The sequence below is a fragment of the Coregonus clupeaformis genome, chromosome 27, assembly GCF_020615455.1.
Source record: "Coregonus clupeaformis isolate EN_2021a chromosome 27, ASM2061545v1, whole genome shotgun sequence".
In the NCBI taxonomy this organism is placed as follows: Eukaryota; Metazoa; Chordata; class Actinopteri; order Salmoniformes; family Salmonidae; genus Coregonus; species Coregonus clupeaformis.
Window position 1 is genome coordinate 22,189,022 of NC_059218.1, and position 14,597 is coordinate 22,203,618.

At 42.0% G+C, this 14,597-nt stretch overlaps 1 protein-coding gene across 1 annotated transcript in view; it reads left to right on the forward strand.

Moving 5' to 3' along the window:
- rimbp2a (RIMS binding protein 2a) overlaps window positions 1–6,270 on the forward strand; it is a 100,745-nt gene extending 94,475 nt beyond the window's left edge. Inside the window, exons 20-23 of the mRNA XM_041851676.2 lie at window positions 224–324; window positions 416–487; window positions 744–881; window positions 3,960–6,270. Of these exons, the coding sequence (XP_041707610.2) occupies window positions 224–324; window positions 416–487; window positions 744–881; window positions 3,960–4,157 (509 nt within the window). The 3' untranslated portion in view covers window positions 4,158–6,270. The remainder of the gene's footprint in view (window positions 1–223; window positions 325–415; window positions 488–743; window positions 882–3,959) is intronic.
- Window positions 6,271–14,597: the final 8,327 nt, after the last annotated feature.

Genomic DNA, 14,597 nt, shown 5'->3' on the forward strand with positions numbered 1-14,597 from the left:
TCATATTCAGCAGGTGTTGCACATTCGTAAATTCATCAGTTATTCTGCATTCTGGCATACTCAGACAAGAATGGTCTGAAATCGGAGTAGATAGCTAGAGGGAATTTACGAACGTACCCTAGGTAACATACTGGGCAGGGCACACGTATCTCTCTATGACAACACACACATCTGTCACTATATCACCTCTTCTCCTGGCATGTCCTCTTGTTTCCTCTCATAGGGCAGGACAGACGAGGCTTCCGCCAGCACCAGGCCACCAGGAGGATGGTGGCCCTCTACGACTATGACCCCAGAGAGAGCTCCCCCAATGTGGACGTGGAGGTATTGCCACAGACATACACACTGACACTGTACATGTAACCAGATAGACAGACAGTGTAAGGGTATTAATGACGTCTCTGTTTCTTGATAGGCTGAGCTGACCTTCTGTGCTGGTGACATCATCGCTGTATTTGGAGAGATTGATGAAGACGGGTTCTACTATGTGAGTATGCCTCTTTTCTTGGTTCCATGATGTGACTTACTTATTATTATTACACAGGGCCATTCAAAGGTTGTTAAAGTCAGAGATGTTTCAGTTCTTAATTTTTTAAGAAATGCCATTGGATGAATCTGGCTCATACACATATTATGTCCTTTTGCCCAGGAGAGGGCTCTTTCCCTCAGGTTTGACCGCCAGAGTTCAGTTGGTCTAGCCATGGTTCTCATCACCACTGCCCCCTCCTCTCCTCTCTCTGCAGGGTGAAATCAATGGCCACCGCGGCCTCGTCCCCTCTAATTTTCTGGAAGAAGTGCCTGACGACGTGGAGGTGTACCTGACGGACACTCCGTCTCGCTACGCCCAAGACGAGCCCGCCAACCGGGCCGAGGCCAAAAGGGTACATTGCCGCTCTCAGCGCTAGGCCCTCTGTCCATCCATCCTCCGTCTCTCTTGATTTACGTCTCGCTTTCTCCACTTGCCATCTGTGTTCTGTGTGTGTGTGTTGTCCGTGTGTGACAGTGACAGTCGTGACTATACAAACCTTATCCCCCGCCTGGTGAAAGGGACAAACACAGTCATACCTTCTGAGTGTTAGAAAGGAAGAAGGAAAGGCCAAAGTGGACAGAGAGATAGAACACTTGAACTATTTCAGTACGGGGCGGGTAATATTGACGGAGCAGTGACAAAGGACAGTGGATATTTGAAAAAAGTTTAAGTCATTCCTACACAGAGACATAGAAGGATAATTGGGTAACCTCTTTGCACTGAAACACAAAACCAAACGCTGGATATTGTGTCTATTAATAGTGCTTTATGAACACCTCTGAAGCGTTCCTGATTTCTATCAGTTGTTCCCCAATGGAAGTAAAGGATTTGAGTAAACTGTAGGGTTGATAATATAGCAAAGCATGCCTTTTTCAAAAATAAACTTGATACCTTTTATATAATAGTATACTTTATTGGCCCAACTGCTGTATTTCCTGGGAGAGGCTTTGTTTCTTTTTGTATACTGCACACACTTAAAAATATATATATTTTTCAGGCGTGATGAAAGTGGATAGATATTCCATGTTTGATCTAAACCAGAAGAAATAACAGCCACAGTGAGACATCATACTGTAATGGTACAATGGAACAATAAAAGCAGAAATTGGATATTAATCATTTTCATTCGCGACCTGTGTTCATGTGTGTATTGTCTTTTTTTTTTTTTTTTTTTAGCATAGTTGTGGTGTGGGTTGTACTGAAATGATGATGTCACCACATCTGATTTCCTTTTTTTCTCACCTGCTTGGCAAATACAAACAGAAGAAGATTGTTCATTTCACGTCATAAATGGCTCTGTCTGCCTCGTACAGTAAGTGAGCAACTAGAGATACCAGCCTGACAGATCTAATGCTGGGCATTGTGAATATTACACCTAAATTATGTTAAATGGTTTATTTGTAGCCAGTGAACATTCTGCTTACACATTCACAGGTGTTTATAGCAACATGGTCATGCTTATGCTTACACATTAAAGTATTACATACTAGTTGGTGTAATGAGGAAAGTGTTTCCCCTTTTTAGTGTAATCATAATGTTTATTTGCAGCATAAATTAGACATTGTTACAAAGTTGTCTTTTGTAACACTTTTTTACAGTGATTTAACGCCTGCAAAGTAGTGGACTACTACTACTCTCTGAGATAGTGCTCTATTTTGCAAGCTCAAAAGTTCCCTATATCTGTAGTTATTGATAAACCATTTACTAATGGGAACTGCAAATCCCCATTTGGTTCAAAGTTATGATTCCTCTTTAACTTTGAGAGACCATTTAAAGGTCCTAGGTGAACTGTATGGTAGCATGTTTGGTTGCCAGCCCAGTGCATTAGACAAGAGGGATGGTATCTACAGTTGTGTCCCTGAGTGTTGTATATTACTGTGTGTGTCCCTCATGATCGGTGACCTATCAGAACCTGTGGTGTTGTGATGTTGTGCTCTGTGTTTGATGGGTTGTCACTAGTTACCACAGCCACAAAGTCAAAATTTGCTATATCATAAAAATTAATGAAAACAAAAATGTGCTTTTTGGTCTCAGGGTTAGGCATAAGGTTAGCAGTGTGGTTAAGGTTAGGGTTAGGTTTAAAATAAGATTTTAAGAATATAAATTGTAGAAATAGGTTTATGGCTTTGTGGATGTGGTAACTAGTAACGACCTGTTTGATGGCTTCCAACTCAGTGTTTGTATTAAACCTCACCAGAGCCACCAACGTCTTCAGTCCCCCATCAACAGAGTTAAAAAGGAATAGTTTAAATAACAGTCCAAAAAGCAATACCTGATTCATAACCTCTTTTATAAACGTCTTTGTTTCTTCTCTCTTGTTTTTAAACCAGAGGTGTAAGTACAGTACAGTACAATCACACAGTTTTGCAATGCTGAATAACTTCACTCCATTGGTGAAAAACATTATGGGCTGGTTTCCTGGACATATTCAGCCTAGTCCTGAACTAAAAACATATTTCAATGGAGAATTGTCATTGAGCATGCCTTTTAGACCAGGACTAGGCCAAATCTGTGTCTGGGAAATCAGCCCTAATTATTTGAAACGGGCAATTCCATGGTAACGGAATTACGCTGAGACTCAGATTTTTCACTTTAAAATGTATACCAAACAAAAACCATTGATTTTGACGTTTAATAAACCATATAATTATATGCACAAGGACTACTTTGAACAATTTCCACAGAAGATTTTACAAAAACACATTTACAGAAAGAACTGTGCCGATGCAATGTTTGGTAACAGAATAAAACTGAGGGATTCTGTTTTTTTTATTGTAAATTGTTCAAAGTAATCATTGTGCATAGAGTTGTATGGTTTGATAAACTTTGAAATCGATGGTTTTTATTTGGCATACATTTTAAAGTGAAAAATTGGAGTCTCAGTGTAATTCCGTTATTGTGGAATTGCCCAAACATAAATGTTACGTATGTATTTGACACACATTTCAGTGGAAAACCGACAGTAAGTATAATGATCTGCAATGGCATTGTTATATTTTTTTCTATGACTTTATATAAAGTAACATTTGCATACTTGTGTATATTGATAGCTATTGTTGAGAAGTCTCAAGGTCAGCACACATAGCATATCAAATTCAAGAATCGTTGGAAATGTAATTAGACTCTCTAGAAATGGCTATTTGGCATACCAACCCTTCATTCTATTTCTATGGCTGGGCAACTGCCAGTAATGGATCTACTTGAGCACTGAACCCAAAGTCTTTTAAAGTCCCATTGGATTCATAGTGTTACTGTAGATGGATCGTGTTACTCAAATGACAGTGGGGTGATATTGTTATTGAAGGACACAGTGCTGACTGTAGACTGTGTGTCCTAGTCCTACCTCAGACAGAGAAAGGATAGGCCACAAAGGACCACTACTTGCTTTGTAATGCCCTGCCCCTACCCCCACCATGGCATCTCTCTTCAGGTAGCCATGGAAACCACAGAGAGTACAGCCCTGCCTGTCCGAGCAGCGTCCCCCACAGTGCGTCCCCTGTGTCCCCCAGGCACCATGCGGCCCATCAGCCCCGCCAGGGGCCCCAGGGACCCCCGGGACAACAAAAAGAAAAAGGGACTGCTCTCCAAGGGGAAGAAACTGCTCAAGAGACTCTCTCCGGTAAAATAAACGGTCCCCAGCTGATCCCAGAAAAGTAAATTGCATACAGTACACACAATCAAATCAGCCGAATCTACAGCACACAACTACAATGGCAACGTATGCGTATGTATTACAGGACAATATATGTGAGCCTAATCTAATATATTCAGCGATACAACATTCATGTTCTAATGATGAATACACATACTTACATACATGTACTCAGTGCCAAATTCACTTTGCTCACACATACTGTATAACTGTGATATATTTGAGGTGGAGGAAAACATAGGAGTACAAACTAGGATTTTCATGACATTTTACCACTGTTTTCTTTAATCAAATGGTTATTAAGGGACTTTGGAAATCAGGACAATGCTGATAATGCATTTGTGTGCATTTGTTACAAGTAGGGTAACAACAGAGTAGCCTATTTTTTTTTTGTTACAACCCGAGATGGTTTCCATGGCAATTGTGCCATAAGGTCTCTAACAGACATGACGTGGCAAAAGAAAATCAATGTTGTGATAGTCAGATGTCAATACTAGGAGACAGACCATAATCCTGGAACACTAGAGCAACAACTCAACTACACTGTTATTGATGGCATTCCGTCAGTAATGCTGGCTGCTAATCCAGAGGCTTTATTCAGTGCAATACATCACAAACATGAGGGTGACAAAGGGTTGAATCACTCACAGAACCTAGAAGTCTGCAGGGTGGTTGGCCACAGAGCATTACAGCAAGGAGAGGAAGCTACATTGGGTAAGATGTTTGAACCATCTCAGTGGCCTTTATGAAAACAATATGAGCATGACATTCCTCATTTTCTATGGTTGAACAAGGTTGTTTTTAAACTAACAGTAGTCTGCCAAGAACCCCTGGGTTGCATCTCTGCATATTTGTTTGATTAAAAAAAAAAGACGGTTAAAGAGAACCTTCTGTGTTTGCCTTCCAATTGCACAAAGGGGTATGTTTTGTCTGATGAATGGAAAAGCATTGTTGTGTGTGTAGGTGTAGGCTGTGTGTGTGGTCAGTGTGCATTCATGTCTTTGCATTCTTTTTCCCAAAAAGAGGACATGTAGTTAAGAGTCGTGATCTTAGTGGTGTGCTGCTAACTACATTGCCGGTGTAATGTTCTGTTGTCTGTCGGAGAGGGCTGTGTTACCCACTCATCCATTTCAGTAAAGATGTCTAGGTGTGCCCTCAAGATTCTGCACCGTTTACTTGTTTACACTCTTATAGACCTATTGGCAACCTATTTTTGGAGTCAAGAGAAAGGGAGTGATGACCTACATACTGTACCTACAACCTCTAAACCAGTAGTCGTGGCTTATGGGCTAAATGAGTGCTAAATAAAGGATGCATCCAGCTGATTGTAATTAACTGGAGAGGTTATTATAGCCACTAGACAAACATTGTCCTGTATTTTTGACAGCTTTTAAAGCCCTATATTAACCAATTTTCATAACCCATGATCCTATCCTGTAATAGTTTAACATCACCACCGTTTGATGTGCATAATCATAATGGACAATATGTCAATCCATGATTAAAAATGAAAGATGTTTAAATTGTATTGATAGTGAAAACCAGTCGGAGAGAGACCTATCAGACACGTTCTTTAAATGCCCATCAGCTAAGATATCTGAAGTGTAATATCGTGCTGTATAATGATTACAGGGTTCTTCTATGTTTATTAAAAAATAGAAAATCTAAAGATGGATTGCCAAAAAGGAATGTGAAATGTTGAGCAGGCAAAATAGCTTACATTTTATTACTTGTCCAAAGTTATGCATTATGTTATGTATCCATTTGTCAAAAGGTTTTAAAGTCATAATACCAAATCATTCTTTTGTGAATGCGTGTATGTCTATGCTGTTGCATTTTTGTACTTTTCTCCATATGTAGATAATTTCTAAATGTTTATACTTGATTTTCAGACTGCCTTTTTATGTGCATTAAGATTTATTCTTACTGTAAACAGTGCAAGCATTCTCCATGGTGTCCTCAAGATAAGATGTTTAAGTCTGTGGTTCTGTGCTTGCTCTGTGAATCAAAGAGAAAAAAGAGAAATCATTGGACAATATTTATGGTGATCAAATATTGTTTGCATGTGCAAAAAATATTTTTTTTTCAATCAAAAATAAATTTGATATTTTGTATAACATCTGTGTTTTGATTACTTTGATGTATGTGTGTGATTTTCCTTTTTATCTCAGTGACCTATTCATGAATGACAAGTAATTATTCACCCATGTTGCATGAATTAAAACTAATAACATCATTGAAAGTGGATTTTGAAGCACAGCCTACCACACATGAAAGGGGAAACCTACTGAAGGGATCAGCTTCACTGCCTGCTATTACACTTTACATCCTATGGATGGCAGCAGTGATATTGACTCGATGGCCATTTAAATGTGATAAGAACAATAACAAACTCACGTGTTGGAATATCGTGGAAATGCACTGAGCTTTTGCACTGTTGAAAGCAGAGGATTTGGTTGAATAGTCTCATTACAGGTTTTCAATGTGTGCCTAGCTAGTTAGACAGGGCTTTCGAATAACTTCAACTTGACAGCATCCTGTAGCTTCACCTGCTAAGTACAGTAGCTAGCTACAGTAGCTACAGTTTCAAAGAGAGTTTGTTGAAGAATGCCCTGCCATGGTTTTAAAGTCTATGGGACCAACAGGCAAATAGAACAGCAAACGCTGCGATAAAATGCCTGGAATTTCCCCGGGCACTCAAAGGTAGTTGTGGATGTCAACAACTCCTGTTGACAGTGTGCACTGAACACCAAATAGCTAACCGGCTACCGTAGCTAACTTGAGTTGGCCACTGACTTTTGTTGACTTGTGCTAATTGAAAAATTATGTTGCATCTGTCTTTCTCTATGCTTGTGTGGAACCAGCACCACTGCCCAGTGCTTGACTTAGACTGAAATAGGTGCCGGTACTGTTTTTATATTTAGGTGAAGGAGTGCCACAATACTTTTGAGTTAATATTCTAAGATGAACAGGAGCTCAAGCAGTAAAACATTTGAGGTGCTGGTACTCAGCTCCTGTGAGATTCTGCCCAAGTCAAGCACTGCCACAAAAGAATTAGAGGAAAAAGAAGGCACTGTACTGTCAACCAGTTGTACCACTACCAAGCATGCCGCCAAGGTCTACTGGACATGCTTTCAAGCCAGCTGAGTGTAGTTACTCACAATCACAGAGAGGCAAAAGTGGGTTTTTGTGGTACCCACTTGACACGGATAAAGGGGTTGCATAATGTTACTAGTTCAATGCCCTGCAATCTGATTGCTCAATTGGGTTTGCACTAGACAGAAAAGATTGAGCATTCTAATTCATTTTGTAATCATGTCTAATTGGTGTTTTATTAGGATGCCACCGGAAATCCTTCTGAAGATCCTGTCGTACATGGATGCCTCTCTTCTCCATAGGCTACGTCAACAAGCGCTTCAATAAGCTGGCCAACAATAAGTAAGGAGTGAAGTACTGGTCACATTGTAGGCTATTCTTCCGCCCTACAGTCTTGCATGATCATTTTTGACCCACAGTATTTTCTTGCAGTGGAATGTAGCACAATATGTACTCTGCAGAGTATGGACAGAGTAAGAAGTGGAGGCTCAAGCATATGGACAAGGATCAGTGAAATTCAATTTTATAACACTCCTTTTTTGCTTATCCCAGCAGGGACACTTGTTATGAGCATTATATGCTTGTGAGCACAATACTTTTTAACATGCCACTTAGCAGACGCTTTTATCCAAAGTGACTTACAGTCATGCGTGCATACATTTTTGTGTATGGGTGGTCCCGGGGATCGAACCCACTACCTTGGTGTTACAAGCGCCGTGCTCTACCAGCTGAGCTACAGAGGATAATTTGTGTATTATCATTGGTGTTTTCCCCCACCAGGTGCTGGACAAGCTGAGTGTGGTGGTGGTCCATGAGAGGGCTACTGGAGAAAGCTCTATTTCAGGACCATGGTTGGCTTTAACGACACCAAGTGGAGGAAGCAGTTGAGAGACATTAACCCCTTCACAGGCCTGCCCTGTTAAGTATAAAACATACAATATATAAAACATCTGCTACTGTAGTATTGTCAGAACCTACTCATTGAAACTCATTGGGCCAGATTAAATTAAAAGTATTTTGTTCTCCTCTCCCCTGCCTCAGGAGCCAGCGTGTGACCTGGGAGATCAATGTCTGACAAGAGGGGGTTGGAGGGGACGTTTGAGCAGAGCTTGGCTGGATTATGTCCTTTGTATTTCAGGTTCTATTTCAGCACAAAAGGATGATGGATGCATGATAGATTAAATAATTTAATAATTCAGTCAGTACTTCTCTCATTCCCACCCCCTACTCCATGCCAGAGGACAAGCCTCCTTTTGATGACGTGGACCCTAACTTCGGCCTCCATGGTTACACGCTCTGTATTATACTGCACAACATTGAAACCCAGATAATTGCCGGCCACTTCCCTCAACTCTACTGCCGCAAAAGTAAACAAATACTACCCAGAGAGTTTCTATTCTAGAACTATATACTTTGGGTACCAGAATGCCGCTGTACCATACCACAGTCTGTAGTTGACTTTGGTTGTGGTTGTCCAGTTTAGGTCTATGGTAGTGTCATCTAGTTGAATGTCATCAATAGGGGTAGCCTGTCCCAGCACACGCCGCTCTCTGGCAGGATCAGTATGCCCTGGAAGTGTGAAGCTCTGGAGGGCACCGTGGAGGTACTGTAGGGAACACTGACTCCCACTGGTTGAGGTTACACTTTATAATACAGTGCCTTGCAAAAGTATTCATCCCCCTTGGCGTTTTTCCTATTTTGTTGCATTACAACCTGTAATTTAAATGGATTTTTATTTGGATTTCATGTAATGGACATACACAAAATAGTCCAAAATTGGTGAAGTGAATTGAAAAATATAACTTGTTTCAAAAAATTCGGAAAAATAAATAACGGAAAAGTGGTGCGTGCATATGTATTCACCCCCTTTGCTATGAAGCCCCTAAATAAGATCTGGTGCAACCAATTACCTTCAGAAGTCACATAATTAGTTAAATAAAGTCCACCTGTGTACAATCTAAGTGTCACATGATCTCAGTATATATACACCTGTTCTGAAAGGCCCCAGAGTCTGCAACACCACTAAGCAAGGGGCACCACCTAGCAAGCTGTCATGACGTCGGCCAAAGCTGCCTCCCCTCCTTGTTCAGGCAGGCTTCGGCGTTCGTCGTCACCGGAGTACTAACCACTGCCGCCCCAATCATCACAACTGTCTTGTCTCGTTATCACACACACCTGGTTCTAATCCCCTAATTAGTCTGTGTATAAGTGTTCCCTCTGCCCCCTTGTCCTTGTGGGTGATTGTTTATTGTGAAGGTTAGTGAAGCTCGGTGGAGCTCGTGTATTTTGTTAGACGGGAGTATTTTCCTGTGTGCCTTGTATTTTCCAGTGCACCTGTTTTGTGCCCTGGAGTGTGTTTGACGCAGTTCTGCGTAAACATGTATTTTGCGGATTAAAGCCTGTTTTTCTGTGATTTACCCTCCTGCGCCTGACTCCTTCAACACCACCTCATCACACAAGCGGCACCATGAAGACCAAGGAGCTCTCCAAACAGGTCAGGAACAAAGTTGTGGAGAAGTACAGATCAGGGCTGGGTTATAAAAAAATATCAGAAACTTTAAACATCCCACGGAGCACCATTAAATCCATTATAAAGAAATGGAAAGAATATGGCACCACAACAAACCTGCCAAGAGAGGGCCGCCCACCAAAACTCATGGACCAGGCAAGGAGGGCATTAATCAGAGAGTCAACAAAGAGACCAAAGATAACCCTGAAGGAGCTGCAAAGCTCCACAGCAGAGATTAGAGTGTCTGTCCATAGGACCACATTAAGCGGTACACTCCACAGAGCTGGGCTTTACGGAAGAGTGGCCAAAAAAAAACCATTGCTTAAATAAAAAAATAAGCAAACATGTTTGGTGTTCGCCAAAAGGCATGTGGGAGACTCCCCAAACATATGGAAGAAGGTACTCTGGTCAGATCAGACTAAAATTTAGCTATTTGGCCATCAAGGAAAACGCTATGTTTGGCGCAAACCCAACACCTCTCATCACCCCGAGAACACCATCCACAGTGAAGCATTGGGGTGGCAGCATCATGCTGTGGGGATGTTTTTCATCAGCAGGGACTGGGAAACTGCTCAGAATTGAAGGAATGATGGATGGCGCTATATACAGGGAAATTCTTGAGCGAAACCTGTTTCAGTCTTCCAGAGATTTGAAACTGGGACGGAGGTTCACCTTCCAGTAGGACAATGACCCTAAGCATACTGCTAAAGCAACACTCGAGTAGTTTAAGGGGAAACATTTAAATGTATTGGAATGGCCTAGTCAAACCCCAGACCTCAATCCAATTGAGAATCTGTGGTATGACTTAAAGATTACTGTACACCAGCGGAACCCATCCAACTTGAAGGAACTGGAGCAGTTTTGCCTTGAAGAATGGGCAAAATCCCAGTGGCTAGATGTGCCAAGCTTATAGAGACCTACCCCAAGAGATTTGCAGCTGTAATTGCTGCAAAAGGTGGCTCTACAATGTATTGACTTTGGGGGGTGAATAGTTATGCACGCTCAAGTTCAGTTTTTTTGTCTTATTTCTTGTTTGTTTCACACTCAAAAATATTTTGCATCTTCAAAGTGCTAGGCATGTTGTGTAAATCAAATGATACAACCCCCCCAAAAAATCAATTTTAATTCCAGGTTGTAAGGAAACAAAATAGGAAAAATGCCAAGGATGGTGAATACTTTTGTATGCCACTGTATATGATAATATATGCCATTTAGCAGATGTTTTATCCAAAGCGGCTTAGTCTTGCGTGCATACCACTAGGCCTAGAAGATGGGGTTATTGTAATTACAGAACAGCAGACATAAATAGTCTCTTGCACTCTCTCTAAATGTCTTACTCTCTCTGTCTCTCTCTATGTCTCTTTCTCACTCCCTTCTCTCTGTAGAACTGCTGTATGATGAGCCTGACCCTGATGGATGAGTACCAGAATCCCTTCTGGTGTGTCAGCACGCCTGTTTCAATGACACTAAACAACAAGGAGCCCTTCTCCGACGACTACGAGGGCCAGCACTTCCTGGTCAAGTACCAGGATGCAGAGGGCAAGGTAAACCAACCCCACATGAACCAGAGGGCAAGGTAAACCAAACCCACATTACCCAGAGGGCAAGGTAAACCAACCCCACATGACCCATGCATCAGAGGATAGATGAAGGCCCCTTTTTGTTTGTTTTTGCGTGGCAAGGTTGGGTTGGTTTACCTGACACCATATATGTACTGTATATATAACCCATAGCTTAAGTAATTTATCACATATGTGGAGCAGCAACCAGGGAGTGGACTTTTTTCTATATTATAACAGTAATGTATTGTGGCTAAAAAAGCAGAGACAGTACTTCCTCATCAATCTGGTAGTCTTCATCGCCAAAGTCAACAAGCACTTTGGGAGAGCCTACTGACGCTGCATGTAGAGGGGGCGCTGTACTACACGCCTCTGTCATAATGATGACGAGATGTCCTAAACAGTCATGACAACTGTTTGGTGTGTCATTGTTAGGACAGTATTAGCTATGTAGGCCTTATGACAGAGGCTTCAAGTAAAGTGTTGCCCACATGCTCAATTGAGCATGGCTATACAGGATGTAAATTGATGACTTAGTTGAGTGTTTTGTTTTGAGTAAGCTTGAAGCAGTTCAAGCTGGAGGGTTTGTCCCTGCAAGTTTTAGTTTTTTCCATATATTTATGTATTTGTATGCATTGTTTTGTGAATCATTTGTACACATTTGTAAAATGTGATCCTAGATATTATATAGAGTAAAATAATTGTGAAATGTGTAAACAGAGTTAAACTATTTTGGTTTTGTGAAGTTTCTGTTACAGATGGACCATCTGATTGTAGATAAACATTTTGATTTATACATTTCGGTGTTGTTTTTTTGTGAGCCATAGTGCATTCATTAAAATCACTAGTCAAGTTAAGTCAAAGGGAATTTTACAGCATAGTACTATAGTAGCTCACTAGAGGGATCAGCCTATATACTACTGTGTTACACTTTACATCCTCAGGATGGCAGCAGTGAACTTTACCCCTAATAGTAATATTTCCAGAACGAGTAAAGTGCAAAGGCCTTTGCAGCAAGTGCTTCATCACAGTGCTGGCCATGACCGCTTTCTTCGAAGCTGAGTGAAGACTCATTGCACTAACTGTGCATACTCCATAGATGTTACAACCTAATCAGTGATCCAGCGATGCTTCAGTACATTTGGCACAGGGGCCCTGTGTACGTTCTAAAAAAAGCAAGAAAGTAAAAGAGAAAAAGACAAAGTGGAGATTACACTCATATATCACTGCATCCTGGCTCCTGTGCCTCCCGCCGGATCCTGAGTGAGCTGTTAGCTCCCAGGGGCCCTGAGGCCATCGGATGTTTAAAATGCTCACCGGCTGTGACCTCTCCATCTCTGCCACCCATTCTACCTAGCACTCCACCAGAGGGGCGGGACCAGTCATCCATCTTCTGGTGGCCTTTTCTGATGAATATTTTACAGGGCCTACTAGTGCTTGGTAAAACCCCACCATCACATCCCCATTACTCTCCCGGATCCCTCAACAAACAGCAGGGATCGCTACAAGAGAGAAAGATGCTAGTGTATTGTGCCAGGTGACCTTCCGTTACCAGATGTGTGTTTAAATCCCTCACAGTTATTTTAACTGCTAACTTTTGGCTTGAGAATGTGTTAATGTTTAAAGTAGCTTTTCCAACATCTATCGTGTGTTTGTGTGTGTGTGTGCATGCATGCGTACATGCATTCGTTTGAGTGTGCGTGCATGTGTGTGTTTGTGCGTGTGTTAGAGTCCCGAGTTGATGCCATAATTAGTGATGCCATATAAAATCCCTAAGTCAGCACAGGTGATAAATAGTCAAATAAAAAAGTTGGATCACATTGAATACCCTTCTGCCACTTCAACCCATTAGGTTTCCTTCCCAGGATGTAGCTAAAGACAGGACTGTGACCTGCCTGTCATTGGTGTGTGAGAGCAGGTGCCGGTGGGAGGACCATCCGCTTGGCCTGTAACTCATCCCGGTCTCCCGCGGGGCGGAGGAGTGATGTGTATGGTGGCCACGCTCTGAGAGCCACATTCATTCTTCATCCCACACTGTAATGCCGTTGACACCGGGAGAGAAGCCTGGTCCCAGCCATTCATCTTCGTCTGGGCCGTTCACAGTGGGCTAGCCACAAGGCATCGTCTCCCCTCGCCCGAGTCTTGAGGAGCTCCCAGACCTACCTACAGTGGGGAAAAAAAGTATTTAGTCAGCCACCAATTGTGCAAGTTCTCCCACTTAAAAAGATGAGAGAGGCCTGTAATTTTCATCATAGGTACTCGTCAAGTATGACAGACAAAATAAGAAAAAAAAATCCAGAAAATCACATTGTAGGATTTTTTATGAATTTATTTGCAAATTATGGTGGAAAATAAGTATTTGGTCAATAACAAAAGTTTCTCAATACTTTGTTATATACCCTTTGTTGGCAATGACACAGGTCAAACGTTTTCTGTAAGTCTTCACAAGGTTTTCACACACTGTTGCTGGTATTTTGGCCCATTCCTCCATGCAGATCTCCTCTAGAGCAGTGATGTTTTGGGGCTGTCGCTGGGCAACACGGACTTTCAACTCCCTCCAAAGATTTTCTATGGGGTTGAGATCTGGAGACTGGCTAGGCCACTCCAGGACCTTGAAATGCTTCTTACGAAGTCACTCCTTCGTTGCCCGGGCGGTGTGTTTGGGATCATTGTCATGCTGAAAGACCCAGCCACGTTTCATCTTCAATGCCCTTGCTGATGGAAGGAGGTTTTCACTCAAAATCTCACGATATATGGCCCCATTCATTCTTTCCTTTACACGGATCAGTCGTCCTGGTCCCTTTGCAGAAAAACAGCCCCAAAGCATGATGTTTCCACCCCCATGCTTCACAGTAGGTATGGTGTTCTTTGGATGCAACTCAGCATTCTTTGTCCTCCAAACACGACGAGTTGAGTTTTTACCAAAAAGTTATATTTTGGTTTCATCTGACATTCTCCCAATCCTCTTCTGGATCATCCAAATGCACTCTAGCTAACTTCAGACGGGCCTGGACATGTACTGGCTTAAGCAGGGGGACACGTCTGGCACTGCAGGTTTTTTGTCCCTGGCGGCGTAGTGTGTTACTGATGGTAGGCTTTGTTAATTTGGTCCCAGCTCTCTGCAGGTCATTCACTAGGTCCCCCCGTGTGGTTCTGGGATTTTTGCTCACCGTTCTTGTGATCATTTTGACCCCACGGTGTGAGATCTTGCGTGGAGCCCCAGATCGAGGGAGATTATCAGTGGTCTTGTAT